The sequence below is a fragment of the Larus michahellis genome, chromosome 12 (genome assembly GCF_964199755.1).
Source record: "Larus michahellis chromosome 12, bLarMic1.1, whole genome shotgun sequence".
Classification (NCBI taxonomy): Eukaryota; Metazoa; Chordata; class Aves; order Charadriiformes; family Laridae; genus Larus; species Larus michahellis.
This window is the reverse complement of record NC_133907.1, coordinates 1,361,916-1,378,941: the sequence shown is the minus strand read 5'-3', so window position 1 is coordinate 1,378,941 and position 17,026 is coordinate 1,361,916. Positions and strand designations below refer to the sequence as shown.

General features: G+C 45.8%; 2 protein-coding genes across 9 annotated transcripts; one reads left to right on the top strand and one right to left on the bottom strand.

Annotated features, from left to right (window-relative positions):
- Positions 1–404: 404 nt before the first annotated feature.
- FAM217B (family with sequence similarity 217 member B) lies at positions 405–9,176 on the bottom strand. Of its 8 annotated transcripts, XR_012589567.1 has the most exons (6): positions 8,639–8,810; positions 7,946–8,151; positions 6,664–6,775; positions 6,478–6,563; positions 4,693–6,077; positions 405–2,448 (listed from the first exon to the last, which is right to left on the bottom strand). XR_012589567.1 is itself a non-coding variant. In XM_074604670.1 (5 exons), the coding sequence occupies exons 2-5, from the start codon at positions 8,038–8,040 to the stop codon at positions 4,886–4,888; spliced, it is 1,485 nt and encodes a 494-aa protein (XP_074460771.1). In that variant the 5' UTR covers positions 8,041–8,151; positions 9,041–9,176; the 3' UTR covers positions 1,587–4,885. The 8 variants fall into 8 exon arrangements, 6 of the variants coding, with proteins under 6 accessions (XP_074460771.1, XP_074460775.1, XP_074460772.1 ...); XR_012589566.1 differs by having other exon boundaries at positions 7,946–8,810; XM_074604670.1 differs by lacking the exon at positions 8,639–8,810 and adding an exon at positions 9,041–9,176 and having other exon boundaries at positions 1,587–6,077.
- A 124-nt stretch (positions 9,177–9,300) lies between these two features.
- On the top strand, positions 9,301–11,349 carry PPP1R3D (protein phosphatase 1 regulatory subunit 3D). The gene has a single exon (XM_074604675.1). It carries the CDS (start codon positions 9,957–9,959, stop codon positions 10,878–10,880), a length of 924 nt encoding a protein of 307 aa, XP_074460776.1. The 5' UTR covers positions 9,301–9,956; the 3' UTR covers positions 10,881–11,349.
- The last annotated feature ends 5,677 nt before the right edge of the window (positions 11,350–17,026 follow it).

Here is a 17,026-nt window from a genome sequence, read left to right as displayed (position 1 = left end):
CCGATTACCCATGTGTACTAGCAACACGAGAACGCGGTTCTCTGCTAGCATCTGCCCCCATGTCTTTGCTGCTCTTTGGATCGTGTTCTAAGTGTCCTGGAGATATAACAGAGAATGTGAAACTCAATCATTAGTGCATTAAAAAAAAAAAAAAAAAGTATGAATATGATGGAGAAAGTTTTTCCTGTTATTTTCACCTATTACGATGCCTTAACACAGCTGTTACAGAAGTGACTGCCGTGGGGAGTAGAACGAATCACGCAGCGTTAGTTGCCCTGCTTGGCCCTCAGCAGCAACATCGCCGGGGTACGCGGAGCTGCACGCTCCAGCCTACGCTGCAGGAGGTTTCTAAAAGAAAAATTCAGATGTGCCATCTTGTGGATGATGAAAAAAATACAACTAAGTAACAGGCAGTATCTCACTTTTTTTAATACAGTAAATATACATCAACTTTGAATTACAAGATCACTTTCCAATGAAATTACTAGCAAAAATATCCACAAAAAGTGCAAATAAATAAGACGACATGATCACCAACATCAAAAGCTGGGCTGCAAATTCTCAGTTAATTGAGTTTCAGTCTTTCCAGATACAGTGATCTGTTTCATTCTTTTTCAGAAGAAAACCCATTAATGCCAATGGGAGAAACAAAGGCTCAATACCTTTAAAATAAGGCAAAAAGTAGTACATTATAGGCAATTTCATACTGTAGAAATTTCAACTATAATATCAGCTCCAAAACACATTATCACATACTGACTGAAAAAACTGTCAAAATACTCTCCCAACTTCTAACGAGATCCTTTTAATAGCAAATACAAGGTAAAAGCGACCTCAGCCACCACTAACCGAAGCCCAGAAAGCGGGGATGGGATCATCATGGCGTGATGAAGCAGTCTGGAGTCAAAGGTGGAGCTCAGCCCAAGGAAATAATCCTGCCCGCCCTGCGCAGCGTTACAGCCCTCGCCCCGGGCAGGGCCAGCAGCAGAGGGGCACGGGCCGAGGCTGGGACCCCCGGTCACAGCACCCGGGGGCAGCGGGGGAGATGGGAGCCCCCTGCTTCGACAGCCCCTTGGCTCTAAACTCGGCCTTCTCAGAAGCAACACTGCCCAGCCTTCCTGCCTCCGCGAGAAGCACCGGCACCCCACTACCCCCAACGCGTACCAGCGGGCGCCATCTCTCATTTGGAAAGAACAATCCGGTCCACCTTATCAGCCTGAAGGAGCGGCCACGCGGGACCCGGGACACCCACCCAGCAGCAGGGACTGTCCGAGTCTTCCTTTCAAGGCTCTCCCACCCGAGGGGTGTGAAGCCGCTCTTCCCAGAACAGTACACGTTACTCGCACGACGATAACCACTCTTTGGGGCATAAATTCTGGGTGAGTGACTGCAGCAGCTTGAGCCCGGCCCCGCCAACGGAACAGGGACCTGGAGCCACCCTGCAGAGCCCCCCACTGCTCTACGGACCTGAAAGTGGGCACAGGCTGTGGGGCTGCGGGGGGTGTAACACCTTAACTGACCACAGGATTTCACTGCAGAGATGCAAGTAATGGTGAAAAAAGAAACATGTCAGGAGAAAAACAACATTGTTTTAAAATTCTTCATGTTCATTAAAAACCAATTTATACATACTGGGGTAAACTCTGTTTCTTCACATCTTTATAACTGGGTAATTTCATTGAAAACAACAGAGTTGTTCAGCATTGCTACCAGTATAACTGAAGTAGATTCCAGCTGTTTATTTAAAATGCAACCTGTGAGTATTTGTTTTGTGGGTAGTACTGCAGAAGATTAAACCTTTAAGTTATCTAGAAAAAAAAATAAATCATTGTTTAAATATCTCACATCACAGTAAATTGTTCTCCAAGAAGCATTTTCAATGCTAGGCGTAGACACACAGGAATGTATGATCATATTGCTCAACACAGTGAACACCCCGTCAACAGCCACACAAACACCGTGCTGGGCAAGTATTTTAATTCCAGACAGAATGTATTTGATGGAATAAACTTTTCTGCTATATTCAGAAGTGCTTCTGAAGACAATATCCATCAACACAAACTGAACAAAACATAAGCCACAGCCCTCTGCATAAACAGGAGCTCTTTTTCTCTGTAGGCCCAGAACAGTCAAGTTAAAACAGAAGCAGAAGTGCTGCGGGATAAAATCCAGCCCTTGCAGGTCTGCTCACGCTACGTCTGCTTCTTGAAGCAAACACAGACTTTCTATTTCTGTGTGTAAACAAAGAAGACTGTGTAAGAAGTATCAAAGCAACGGATACCAGTTAGACTTGTGTGATTATCATGCAAGACAAACTTCCTTGGCCAGATCCCAGCCAGAGCGTAGCGAGGAACAAGCATTCAGGCTTAGTTTAAGTGCCATCACCGTCTCCACCTGCTGAACTTTTTAGTCTCCAACATCAGGTTCATCTCCATCAGATGACAAGCACTACATTAAAACAAAACTTTCTTAGGTCTGTGGGAAGGAACTTTCCTCCGTGCCCATCACCTTTGCTCTGTTCAAAGCTGACTGAAACACTGTTTATTTAAGAAGTGCTCATGCAACGTGTGCCTGTATCTACATGCCCGCCCTCCCGGTAACCCAGGAAAGCACCAATGTAGAGTAACATTTCAGAAGAAAATTCAGCACACGCTAGCATTCAGTGCTATATAACATGCTAAATTAATTACTGCATCTAACAGAATTAGTTTTAAAACACTGCTATTCTGATTATTGACTTGATCCTGCTCACCTTGCGTTAGGTGCCTATAGTAGTGCACTAAAGCAGCGCTTATTGGCAAGAGCAGTCCTACTGACTTGCACTACCGTTAATGCGAACCAGGAAAACTTGACTAATGAAGGCTCGTAGAATTTGGCCAGAGCTTGAAATCCTAGCACTGGATGCAAGAACCTTTTGTCTAAAAAATGCTGAAATACAATCACGAGTCTGGAACAAAACAAAAGGATAAAATAGCAACAGTAGAACGTGCTGGTCCTCGGCAGTTGCTGGTGTTGAATGCCATCCTCTAAGTTTCACCACACCTCTGACACAGCCAATTTATTTGACCTTTGAGCATGTCAGATTAAGTTTCACTTTAATTGCATAGAGATGGATGTACATGCAACTACAACTCATTTTAACTGTGACCTCATAAATACTGAATATGGAAATATAATACTGTATATTACATTGTTTCCTTTATCAGTTTAAAATTTCACATTTGGTCTCCAGTAGACTAGGAAAAAAACACTAAAAATATTTCTTAGACTATTCCTGAGCAATGTTTTAACGTACTGTAAAATACTCTGGTTTATTACTACATTTAATAATATTCTCACCTTTTAAACTACATATAAATCCATGCTTTGCAATTTTACAAAGCTGAAGATCTGGTAGGCACGATGAAAGAACAGAAACAGCTAAGCATCTTAAAACCAAGATGAGATCAACAAGAGAAGTGCATATACATATATGCATACGTATATATACTATATACATAACGTACTCTTTAGTGTTTGCTACTTTTTCATTTTCTGTCACAACGTGAAGGATCCACTTGAGAGATCTGGTCCGTCAGACCTCAGCTCACTTCCCATAAGCAGTTCACTGCCACTGGTGGCTGCGGATGAAGTTAATGCTGCTCTGTACTTCATTTTAAAATGAAAGTACAAAACATCCTCTAGAATTTCATCTTGAACGAGAGTGTGTCCCCAGCCGCTGTGATCGACTTGAAATTGTAACAGAGGAGCTGACCCTTGAATGCTGACTGGACTGTGCGTGGTGTCCTCTTGCATCCCACAGGCACAAGAGGGAGCAGAGGGGCCGCGGACAGGACCCGGGCCCTGGTTGTGCAGTTCCTCTCTGTGGGGTATTTCCCCACATCGCTTCACTAAACCGTGAAACAAGAAGCCAAGCTAAATGAAGTGAACCACGGGATAAATAATAGTCATCTCGGGTGACTGAAAATAGAAATCTTTTGTATCAAAATATATCTTTACTTGAACTTAGAATAGCCTTTACATTCATCCCCTAAAAGTCTATTTTTTATGTTTTGAGAGGCTACCAGTTCTGCAAATTAGGCCACAGAGTCTCTAGCAATACCCCATTTTGCATTAGTCATCTATATCCATGTGCAATTGGAAATTTGGTCGTTTCCTCTAAATGACAAAAAGCATCAAGGCTTACAAAATGAACTCCAAGGAAAGCTGGGTATAAAAATATGCATTCCATTTTCTTATTCTGTTGCTATTGAAGCTGTCTGCTCCCTAACGTTTTTTTGTCTTAAAAAGAATCCTTTCTGCATTAAAATATTTCAAAACATTATCTCCATTCTTCTTATAAAAAAAATCCAATTCATCCAAAAAATCCAATTCATCATCTTCTGTGAAGAATCAGTTTGACTTTGCATAGATAAGCATGCTCCACTATTTTATAAAAACAGTTGAGCCCTTTTCCATCACAAGCCACCACCGTCAAACCTGCCTCACAAAACAGCACACCTGTTCAAGGCCAAGAGCGCGGCCCCTATTCCCTCACATACCCCAAGGTAAGCACGAGAAACACCACGGACTTCAGCCGGTGCCAACAGGAGGACATGTTACATATTTCTCTAAACTTCCATACTCTGCTAGTGTTATCTTTGTTGAGCAATTGTAAATATTTTTGAGGAAAGACCAACGGAAGACACTTGCCTTCAGGGAGAAGATCTCCTGCCGGCCTTGCTGGCTTAAGATCACACGTATTGAAATGAACAGTGCTGACTTACAACGTGCAGCAAGAACATATTTTCTCGGGATCTTCCTAAGAAGAAAACACGACCCTTCTGCATTGGCAAAATGCTTTCTAGCAGTCAAGAAGCATCAACACTTACTAACTAATTTTTCTTCATTTATATTTGCGTGATGTTTGCTTCATGCTGTTTGTTTTTATTTTCCTGTCCCCTGTTGGTTTTTTAGAAGGAACGTAATTGTTGGCATTGCCATTTTTCTTTGGATTTGTACACGCGTATGTTTTTAAGCCTTTGATGGGAGCAGCTGAACCATGAAATACTGGGGGTTGCTTAGGGGGTCTGATATTACCAACGCTTTGAATTTTAGAACTGTTCTCGGAGGGCTGCATGTTGAGAAGCTGTTGCCTTGCGGCTGGGCTTTTTTTCAGTTCACTCCTTACTTCACCCGATTGTCTCTGAGAAGGAAGCATGCGTCCCGTTCTATCAGAAAGTTTCAAGTGACCTGGCTGAGAATATAACTGGCGACTTTCTTCACAGCATGAATCTCCCCTGTGACCCCAATAGCTTCTGTGCAGCTTTGTAACGCTTTCTTGGGGAACCGCTTGCTTGTTAGGTAAAGGGCTAAGCAACGTTTTGCCTTTGCCGGGGCTTTTTAGGGGACGGATGGAGCCGGGAGCAGTCTGTGGCCGGGCTTTGGCTGCCTTTCCCTTCTCATTCTGTACAGTCTGCATTTGCAGCCATTCCAGCTGCAAAAGGCGATCAATGTATTTCTCAAGAAATCCCGTTGGCTTTGGTCGAAATTCAGTTTTACCCTCTACATTAACAAAGATGGCCAGTTGCTTCAAGTCCCAGGAGTTGAAAGGGGGTGGGAGGAAGTCTGGGTAGTAATACTCTGATTCTTTAAAACCCGTATCAGGGACGTGTTCCAAACAAACTGGATCGATTTCTTCAGCTCTGAGAATGAGTTCTGGTGGTGTGCAGGGAGACGGGGGAATGGGAATCCTTTCCGAATCAGAGAGATCACTGGCACTGTCATCTTCAGCATCTTCTTTAATAATCTGCACTGATTCAAAATCAAGAAACATTTCATCTACAGATGCTTCTTGCCATTTAGAAGAGCATGGACCAGCTTCAGCAACATGTTCTTCATGATTCTTTTCCAACTGTTCTTTTTTACTGCGATAGAAATGTTGCACTGGGACATCTGTAACCCTACAGAAGCTACCTTGTGCGCTGCCCTTTATGCTAGGAGGGGTCCTGTGCAGAAAAGATTCATTTTGCCTTCTTTCTGGGAGGCTCCTCTTTGGTCCTTGTACTCTGTGCAGTGATGTGCAAACACTCGTGATCCTAAATAAAAAGAAAGATCATATCCCGTTAGAATGGTTAATGTCTTTGGAACAACAGTTTACAAAGGTCTTGCTGCCTTCCTCCTCCAAGGACATGGATCTACATGAACGAAGCTAAAATTGGCATGGCAACTTAGTAATGAGCTAAAATTAATATTTTCTGGCAGAGATAACACTGCCTACTACTGATTTTTTTTGTTTTATTTTATTCTGATTTCGCCTGAGAACTCACTAAGGAAGTTTCTATATTGATAACTTAAATTTGTTGTCCTCGTAAGTGCTGAATTCTGGGACCGGTCAAGTCAAAGGCAAAACAGAGAAGCCATGATTTCGTCACAAGCATTTTACATACCAGTTTGAAATGTCTACAAATGAAACAGATAATCTTAACATAACATTACCTTTTTGACTGAGTATTGTCATCCAGCTGGTTTCGTCCCTTCTTAAAAATGCATGGTTGGTTACCACCTTGAGTGTCATGGGAAGTCTGAAAAGATATGCAAGTACGTGATGTTATTCGGAAGCTGGCATAAACTAGGTACCGTTCTTCTGTAAACAAAAACAAACAAAAAAAAGGAATTATTTACCTTTTCAATGGCACTTGATACATTTTTGCCTAATCTTCCAGGAGAAGATTTCACATGAGAAATTGGTTTATTTAGTCCTTTGGTGCTCGGATGGCTTTTTCCATTACTGTAACTACCAAGGATTAAACAGAATATCATATGTAAATAGCAACATATACGATCACTAGAATAGAAATACGATAAAAGTTTAGAGTACAATTCAGTTCAAAAAAAGAGAGAACCTTAATTGCAACTATTCTTAGACTTAAAGTTCATCAGAACTATGCCATAGTCACTTTTTATTTTTTATACTACTAGTGCACTACTGTATTTCAAACATTACTAATATAAAAGCGAATCATTCAATCAGATGATATAATAATATAACTTAGCTTTTATATGGAATCCTCTATCAGAAGATCCCCAAATTACTTTGGGGATAATAAATAGGAAATATTAGAGACTACATATTTAACTGCTAACTTCTGTAGTACCTGGTACATGGTCCTACTGCAATTTAGTATAATATGAAGGTGACTGCAAGCCAAATCTTGCTTGCCTTTCTCATTCGCATACTCTCAACAAAATTTAAATGATTATTCTTACGAAGTTAAGGAGTGAAAGTGAGCAGGGAGCATACAGTCTATTTTGATATTGATACAAACTCTTTCACAACAAAGGCACAAACAAAAGTCACCATTTCATGTTATACTGCGATTGTGGAAATATTCCTAAGAGAGAGCTCATACGCAAGCAAAAGGAATGGCATTACTGCTCCGGGCAGCTTAAAACCAAAACACATTTCCTCAATTAAATTGGATACATTTCTGTGTCAGCACACAGAACCATTAAATCAGTGTATTCTGTAAGAATCAGAAAACAGTGTTTGTTCTACAAACAAGGAATATTACCGATTTTAAAAAGGAAAGCTGTAAAATGTCATTTTAGAACAGGAAGAAGCAAACTGTGCCCTCCCGATCTAATCTAGTTTGACTGCAGTTCAGTTAATTTGTCAGGCTGTACATCTTGTTCACAGTTTTTACGACCGGAAAGTCAGATTTTGGTTTAAAAAACATGATTTCATCAATTCGGGAGCTTACAAAAAAATGAAAATAAGTCTTGTGCCTCCAGCATTGACGCAGTCACCTCTGTCACTTTGTGACCTGCATGACCACACTGCACAATCGTTGCCGTGGATCAGAGGGGAGGATGACAATCTGAAGAGCAGAGCCATGCACCTATTAACTAATCTACAGTATTTGGAGATTTCTGTAACTAGAAAGAGAGAAAATAATTTCCTTACTTTACCATTCCTTTGTGGTTTCCATTGATTTGGCTTTCCTTTTTCTGTGTCTCTCTGTGCAGTAATAAGGGATATTCTTGAATGCCCGGTCCCATTATTACTCTTTTTAAAGGGCATCTGCACCTTTATTTTTACATAATCTTCAAACGACTCCAGTCTTTCGGGTTCGTAAGACACAGCGTATCAAACGCAAACATCACCACGTCCTAGAGATGCAGTAAACAAACACCGTGCATTCCTCCCAACGGGATGTATTTTTAAAGCAGTAAAATAGGCGTAATCGGCTACCAAACAGTACTGGAAAACGCCGTCCCCTCCCCCAGCGCTCGCTTAACGGGAACCAGCCCCAACCCCTCGCCCCACCACCGCGGGTCCACGCCGAGCCGCCACGGTCCGGTGCGGGGAGCAGAGCGGGCCGGGGGACAGCCCCGGGCCGGGGCACAGCCCCGGGGGAGCCGGGCCCGCCCCCGAGGGCGCGCGGGCGAAGCACGGGAGGCCCGTGCGGGTGCGGCGGCGCTCCGGGAGCGCGTCCCCCTGCACGAGCCGCTCCTCAGCCCCCGGCCCCGCCGCGCGGCGCCACGGGCCCCGCCGGCAGCAGCGTTTCTGCGCTTCATTTAACCCGACAGCGGATCGGCGCGCGGAGCTGCCCTTCTGGCAGAAAAGGCGCTCTGCTCATATGTGCAAATTTGGTACCCAATACTTGATTTTTTTTCTTCTTCCCAAACCCACGTCTCGGCGCTCCTGAGCTCCTACTGAAAACCCTCAGAGCAGAATTCGCTGCATTCTCCTCTTTCCCAGAGCCGCGTTCCCGTCCCGGGAGAGCGCGGACGGGCATCGACTCGCGCCGGAGCGCCTCTCCCCGCCCGCCGTCAGCTTCGGGGCGGCGCTATTTATATATTTATGTTCACACTCACGCCCGTGTCTGTTTACATCTGACCCGCCCCTGCTCCTCACCGGTGCCCGTCCCGGCACACACCGGCCATTCCCGCCTGACGACGGGACCGGAGGGCAGCTCCTTCGCTAGCGGGCCGCCCCCGCGCGTTTTCAGCCCCTCCGGTCCTCCGCCCCGCCGCGCGCCCCCCCCCCCGTACTTACCTCGGTCTCAGCCGCCACCGGCAACTACGGGCAGGCCGCGAGCGGCGACGCCAGGCGGGCACTGCGCAGGCCGGTCAGATGGGGGGCGGTTCCGCGCATGCGCCGCGGGGCCGTGAGGGGCGGCTGCGCCGGGCGGCGGCGGGCCGGACTAGACCGGGGCGTGCGGCCGATGAGGGCGGTGGAGTCCCCAGGGGCGGGTCCCTCCCCCTCCGGCCGCAGGGCCGAGCCTGCCGCCGCCCCGCCCGACAGCCCCCGCCCGCCCTCCAGCCTCTGCAGCAGCCCCGGCCTCGGCTCCGGCTCCCTCCAGCCCGACAGCCTCCAGGCCTGCCCCGGCAGCCCTCGCGAGTCGCCCAGTATCCAGTGTGACAGCCTGGAGTGTCCCTGCTGCTGCGGCTGCTGCTCCTGCGGCAGCGCGGGGTCGGTGGGCGTCTGCGAGGACAGCCTGCAGCCCCCCCTCCCCGCCTGCAGCGGCCGAGCGCGCCACCCCCGGGCAGCCAGTGACCTCTCCGACAGCCTGGAGTCCTTCGGGACCCCGCACGACAGCCTCCAGTCGCTCTCCAGCCTGCGGGAGAGCTTCAGGTCCTCCAGCATCCAGGGGGACAGCCTTGAGTCCCTTTCCAGCCTGAGCAACGGGTCCACCAGCCAGCACAGCGGCCTCGAGTTTGCCAGCCAGTGAGACTGCCTTCATCTCCCCATACAATGCACTAGCCTCTGCTTCGCTTCCAGCTGCTGCCAGAGCATCCAGGTTGCTGCCCTTAGTTTGGCAGGCTGCCTTGTTCCAGTTGCTTCTTGACGCGTCCAGTCCAATAACCTCAAATACTGCCCGTGGCTGCCATTCCTGAGTGACGTCCTTCAGAGAGGCAGTGTTCATTGTCGCCTGCAGTGCTAACGCTGATTTTTTTGTCATCGGTTAAGAATGGAGATACGTGGTCCTCGGAGGAATCCCAGCTACCTCTCTGATCTCTATCAGAACATGTTACGGGCTGCAGAAGCAGCGGGGCGAGGGCAGCAGCAGCCCCCAGCACCCCATGCATGTAGCAGCATGACTCTTTGGAGCAGAACCCCAGCCGAGGGGGGCCCCCAGCCAAATAAGCTTCAGAGCAGCACTTCCTCCAGCTGTGATCCGGCGTTACGGCCTATCATACGCCGCCGAGCGAGGTCTTTGCCTACATTGCCTGAAAGAAGGAAGCAGGCAGCAGCGCAGTGTCAAGTTCCTGTATGCCAGAGACGCATGAACCGTGTGAGATTTGCTGATGCTTTGGGCTTGGAGCTCACTGAAGTGAAAGTCTTCCAGACTGGGGAGGATCCATCGATCCCCTTGCATGTCCTTTCCAGGCTCTCCATAAACTCAGACCTCTGGTACAGCAGCTCGGACTTGGAGTTTACCATGCAGTGCTTGGTCCCTGACTTCCAGCAGCCTGCAGACTGTATGGATTTTTCCTCCCGGCTCCAGGAGCAGCAGGTGTGTCTTGAACGAGTGACCAGCTCAGATTTGGGGCTCAGTGGCACCATCCAGGTTCGCAATGTGGCTTTTGAGAAGCAGGTGTCTGTGCGATACACCTTCAACCACTGGGAAAGCCTCCATGAAGTGTGTGCTCGTTGGCACAGTAGCATCCCTGAGAAAAACGGGCAGGGTCAGGTTGATGTTTTCACTTTCTTTCTCCCTGTGCCTCCTTTCCTCCTTCAGCTGTGCTCTGTAGTCCAGTTCGCAGCAAGGTACCAAGTCAACGGCTGGGAGTATTGGGATAACAACAGAGGCAAAAACTACAGTCTTACCTGCCGGACTCACCCCCTTAAGATGCCTAGGGAATGTGAGGAGAGCTGGATCCACTTCATCTGAATGAAGAAAGTGGATGCAGGGCAGCTTGTCAGTAGTCTCGGTGGCACCCTCGGCCTTGGCCTGGCTCTCTGCTCCTATGGCAACAGTCTCCTTTTTGAAACCTGCCAAACCTGGCAAAGTGTTGCAGGGAAGTAGCGAATGACCCGTACAAACTGTTCTAAACCTCTCGGAAAGCAAAAAGGGCCAAAATGTGTATTGAGTTACATCTGTTGAAAGCCCGTGTGATTTCTTTTAGCGTATGTACCGGTGCAGAATGGTTCCAAGGGATGCTCTCAGGCAACCAGAGGGCAAAACAACACACTTCATGTTGCTATTAATATTCTAGGTTGCATAGAATATTTCTAACTGATTTGTTTTACCATTTTGTACTGTCTATTTTCTAAATAGGCAGTGTGGCTTTACTGGTTTTGTTTCTAATTGTCTCACCAAGTCTGGGCACTATTCCATCTATACATGATTTGGATGGCGGACACTGTAGGGAAGTACTTGTATTTTTATATATATATATATAAAATTAAGACTGTAACCATGTTAAATATTTCCATTAATATTTGGGTTGGAAATTAAATGCTATTAGGTGCAGAACATAAATGAAAATGTCCCATCAGCCCCTCTGTTTCCTTTAAAAAAAAAGGTTGCCTTTTCTTATCTCCAATGTTTGCTGGAGGCAGCAGGAATTATTGTTACCAAAGTTTGTGCAAGGCAGATCTTGGGAAGTTCTCAGCTTTTTCAGGTGGTGCACAGGTAGGCTTTTTCTCTAGGTGGTGGTACAGGAGTTGTTCTTTCCTTGGCACCTGCTCTTACTAAGGGAAACTAGAGCAATTTTGCACTCATGTTGCATTACAGTTGAAGATCTCAAAGCACTATATGAACGCTAATGATCTTACACTGTTACCTGAAACAGGTAAATTTATAAATCAGGAAATGGATATGAGATATATATAAAAAAACAATACAGGGAGCTGGTTACAGAGCCTTGGAATAATACATCAGAACCCTAAATCCTGGCTCCCTGTTCCCCAGCATCCCAGTACACTGCAGTAGTACCTTTGCATCACAAAGTGGGAATTTCAAAGCAAAATGATGATTTTACTGGTAAGTTTAAACTTACCTGCACCCATAAACAGAATCCCTTCTGCAGCAGGGCGAGCACAGTAACACGTACACACAGTCTTCCCATGCCTCTTGCTTGGCACTTCCATTCTGTGGTTTCAGTGTGGTTTAAGATTGGCAACAGGCTTAAATCTAGTAAGTAAAAGATTGTCAATGATTTTTTTTCATATGTATTCATCACTGCATGCAGTGTTTAGCTTTATACATGGAGCATAATTTTTCAAAACTGGCTGGCTGGATATATTACAAGAGCTGCTTTTTAGAAGGATTATACTATGAAAATCAGGCCACTTGTTCAGGCATCTCATCTTGGATTGCTGCTTATTCATCAAAATCACAAGTTGTTTTTAAAATCACAGTTGTAAGCAACCAACAGCCAAGTATATATTAGTCCAGAAAGTCTACTGAGTAATTCTGGAAGTGCAGAAACCCAAAGAAAATTCATGTGTCTGGCAACCTAATGTTGCTACTTAGTTGTGATACCCGTTCAGCAAAGCTAGGACTTCGAGTGAAGAAGCTGCCTGGTTCCATTAGTCTTTGACTTTCGAAGGAACCAAAGTCATTAATGATGATTCTGTGAGCTGCCGAGCACCTCTTGCAGAGTACTGAGAAAACTCAGTGCTACTTGAGAGTGTTGAGAATTGACTGCGTTGTCTGCTTTAACTCTGTATTGGAGCACTGTGAGGTCAAACATTTAAGTTGAAATTGTTTCGCAGGAGGAGGTGAGGCTGAGGTGCGGTTCCCAGCTACAGAGAGGAAAAAGTGCTGCCTGCTTTCAATCCACCTGTGTTATTTTCTGTACCTGGGCTAGAGAAGTGACCGTTACCAATCTGGCAGCAACTCTTGTCTCCTAGAAAAATCAGTGCAGCAACTGGAAGTCTAGTCTTCCTCATGGCACAGAAATGAGAGCCCTGTAAAGAAGGGGCACTATCTAATTGTAAGGGTTTTTTGCCTCCTGTGGTGGGCTTCACGTGACTAAATGACATATAGGACAATACAGGACATAACATCTGAACCAGTCAGCCTATGCTCTGCATAGTCAGTGGAGATGTTTTTGCTATAGTTAGCAGATGACCTGGGGTGGGACAAACTGTGTCATCCCTGCTGAGCACAGGGAGAACACGGCGGGACTAGTTCTGCCATACTGCAGTTCTCAGCATTAGTGTGGGTTGTGCCAAATTCTGACAGAGTCTGTAGGTGTCAAGTTAGATGAGCAGAAATATGCCTTCAGTGACTGCAGAAGAATCTTTCTTGGCATCAATTGAAATTGAACTTTGTTGAAACTTGCATTCTCTAAGGAATTCCACTAAAGTTTATCCAGTATTGTTAAAGTTCGTAGAAGTGACATTTTATGTACTTGTCATCGAAGTAAGAAGAAAACGAACACAGACACATGCACAGGAGCACTTGTGCTGAATAAAAGGCACTATTTTAAAATATTATTTCCCCCCCTCCTTCCCCGTCCCATCAGGAAAAACACTGAATTGCCTCTCAGCATGCCATTAGAAATCCCTCTCTCATGAGACTGGTATTTGACACCAGTTTACAGTGCAATACTTGGCCTGCTGGCAGGAAGATGCTGTTGCCATCATCTGGGAGAGGCTCATGTGCTAGCAAATGTCAGATCTGAGTGTTATTGCAGGCAGGGACATGATGTAAAGCTGAGGCTGTCAGTTTAAAGGTTAATGTTGTGTACACCACAGTATCAGGTGGGAAATTAATGTCTCGGCAACATGAGTTTGGCTTGTATTGTCTTCCCTCCGCAACCTCTCAGGGTATTTGCATGTGCAAAATCTTGAATGCTAAAGTATTATTCCAAGTTTGCCCTTTCTCTCTTTGCTTGTCCCGCACTGCTGGAGAAGAACTGACAGTAGCTGTTAGTAAAGGGGGTGTCTGGCATCACTGACTGGAGCTGAGCAGACCTACCCTATAGCGGAACTGAGAGGGATCTCTGGGGTAAGCTGTTAAACGTTCACACATCAGTACTGGCACCTGTCACAGGGAAGATGAAATTTGCAGTTATGTTTTCCTGTCACATTCAGTAGTGAACATCAAAAGGATTCTAGTTGACAAAAAAGGGATTAAGCCATGGAGTAGTGGTAATACACAGCTGGCGTAAACTTATGTTCACCTTTATAAATTCTCAGGACAACTTGATTGCTTGCACTGTGTTCAAATCGAACACTTCCCTTATAACGAGGATTTTGTAAAAGTGAATTCTTCACAAGGGTTATTGCCATATAATGCACTTTTAAAAACCTGTATTTATTATAGTCACACAATAAATTAATGTCTAGTAGTCTACATTTTCAAGGTTCTTTCAAGCACGTTTTTTAAATAAACATATGGAATCCATGTAAATGAAAAGGGGTTGTCTTTCCTGATTAAGCATCTTGTCCAGAATAAAGTACTTTACACAGTATATCAATAAAGCACATATGCTACACAAAAGCTCATTTTATTTTAGTGGAGCATTGTACAATTGCAAAGGGCTTGCTTAATTTTTTAAAAAATAAAACTACGGCTATTGTAATACAAAAGATTGTAATTAAAGCTTTTCACAGTTTTACGTTGTTCTTGTCAATGGTACTCCTTTCAACATTTAAGAAAACTCATGAGCCAGCTTAGTGCTGAGCTGTCACTTGCAGACCAATATACCAATATATGGTGGGTTTCAAAGTCATAGTTTCTTTGTACTTATCTTACAAAGAAAAAAAAATCCAACTTGTAGTAACGGTAATATGCTAACAGTCATACGGTACTTAATTTAGTGCATCATCAGTGCTCAATCCAATGTTGTATGTGCTTTACAGCACTGCCTGGTAGAAACACAGCACGGCGAGTCTACACGATTAGTCATTTGTCAACATGAGTCTAATGTTAGTGCTGACCTCTTTCCTGATTTGGCTTTCTCCTTATGATCTCAGATCGGCAGCTATTTCAGCTGACACTTGGTATTAAAACTGTTGGCATCAACACTTCTGACCCTTCTCAGTTCTACCCACAACAGCAGCCGTGCCAAAGATGGGTTCTATGGACCAGTGCAATGTTTTCCAGTACCTGCACTGAAGGTGAATATTTCTGTGACTGCAGTGAGAGTCCCTGTACACGGTGCTGCCCTACCCTAAAGACAGTTCTGCTTCCATTGTCTCAGAATTTTTCAAGCATAGTTGCCATTATCTGTGGCCCAGATAATTTCACTGCTTGTTCCAGACTGTTTAATGCGTAACTTGATGAAAATCCTTTCTGTTGGCCTCCCTTCTGCGAACCAAGCAAGGCAGACATCAGAGAGCGAGGCAGGTGCAGTGGCGTCCCCGTCCCCTCAGCGCTACCAGCGCGGGGCTGTGGGATCCGCTTCTCCCCAGCTTTACGGCTCGCCTTTCTTTTGCTGTGGAATGAGTAAGGCTGTTTGCTTTACGAGATCTGGGAACCTGTGGATTGTCTAAGCCTGCGTGTATGCTAACGTGACTGGTAAGGGAAAGCACCAAATCCAAACTGGCTTTAATTACTTCTGCTTCATATGATGAATTCCATTTTTATACAGAACTGCTGCTGCTCCAAGTTCCCCATGCCGCTATTGCTGCTTATTCTAGGTATGCACGGAGATGCTTCCCGGTGCTCCGCAGGAATTCGTGGCATTCGTGCTAAATTTTCCCCGCTGTCGCCGCGAGGCAGCTCCCCCGCAGCCGCCCGCCCGTTCCCCACCGCCCGTTCCCCACCTCCCGCAGCGACGCCTCGGCAAAGCGCCGCCTCCTCCGCGGCGGCTGACCGGCTGGGCGTCAGGTGCGGAGGAAGCGCCTCACGATAAGGAAACCCTCCTCCCGCCCCGCAACTACGACGGCGATTGGTCCGCCTGGCGCGCTCGCCGGCAGTGATTGGCTGCAGGCTACGGGCGCTGGAAGTGATTGGCCGGCGGGAAGTGGCGCTTTTTTCTCTGCCGGCGGTGAGGTGAGGGCCGCCATGCTGCGGGGCCCTTCGCTGCTGCCCCGGCGCTCCCGGCGCGGCGCGTCCCGCTGTTGAGGAGGCGGGGGCACTGCGGGGCGCGCTCCTCTCAGTAGCAAGGGTCTTAGGGGAGATGCCAGGCACTACCTGTGTTTCGAGCGCGGAGGTCTCACTCAGTCGTCGAGAAGGAGACACCTGGAAGGGCTTTATATTTTCTTCTCTGGCCTGTCCGACTAGGCAGGAGACAAGAGACCTGTGAGGTGATAGCAGAGGTTTCAACGTAGGTGGTTGCATTCTTGTCCTGGAAAAAATAATAACCTTCCCCACCCAGTATTTGTTATTTCTGTATTACTTGGGAGTAATATGGGAGAAATGACTAGTGTGTTCCCAGTTGCTTGTTCTACAGAAGTCATTCCCTATTTTTAATCATTATGTCTCTGTCTAATTTTACGTAACTTCTGGGGTGAGAAGACCGAAACTGCACGTGGTAGATCAGTTGATGTAAATTAACTTATACAAAGCACAAAAATGATTGTGGGGTTTGTTTTTTACATGTTAAGTCTCAAAGTACTTTTGACTGCTCTTGAATATGAAGACAATGTTTTCAGGAAACTATAATTTCGAGGTCTTGCTTTTTGGTGTAATAGTTATCTCCGAGCCCCTCACTCTATGTGTAATTAGGAAGGCTTTTTCCCTTCATGCGTTTGTCACGTTTTTCTTAAATGATTTCATGTGCCATTTTATAATGAGGCCCTTCTGGAGTTCTGTCGACTCACCTGTCCTGAATAGCTGGAGTTGCCAGCACAACTGTCCGTCTTCGTGCTCTTTTCTCTGTGACAAAGCTTGGGAGTCCGCTGCAGGGCTCTCTGGCCCTCCATTGCCAAAGTTGATCCTTCCTTCCGCTCTCTTAATCAATTGTTTATCCATGTAAGGATGTTTCCTTATATCCCCAGTTAGATTAATACCTTAAATAGTGTTTACACTACTGACAAATTTTGGAATTTGTAGTGTGTTTTCACTGATAACTGATGCGTTTGCAAAAGCCATTAGAAGTCTATGTCAGTGAATTGTGTTTTGGTCAAGTGATGATT

Excerpts from the sequence above, each read along its gene's own strand:
- FAM217B (XM_074604670.1), bottom strand. The coding sequence starts at position 8,040 with ATGGGACCGGGCATTCAAGAATATCCCTTATTACTGCACAGAGAGACA. Across the intron at positions 6,776-7,945 it reads AACCACAAAGGAATGGTAAA|TTACAGTAATGGAAAAAGCC; the intron begins GTAAGGAAATTA and ends AATCCTTGGTAG. Across the intron at positions 6,078-6,477 it reads GACAATACTCAGTCAAAAAG|GATCACGAGTGTTTGCACAT; the intron begins GTAATGTTATGT and ends CTTTTTATTTAG.
- PPP1R3D (XM_074604675.1), top strand. The coding sequence starts at position 9,957 with ATGGAGATACGTGGTCCTCGGAGGAATCCCAGCTACCTCTCTGATCTC.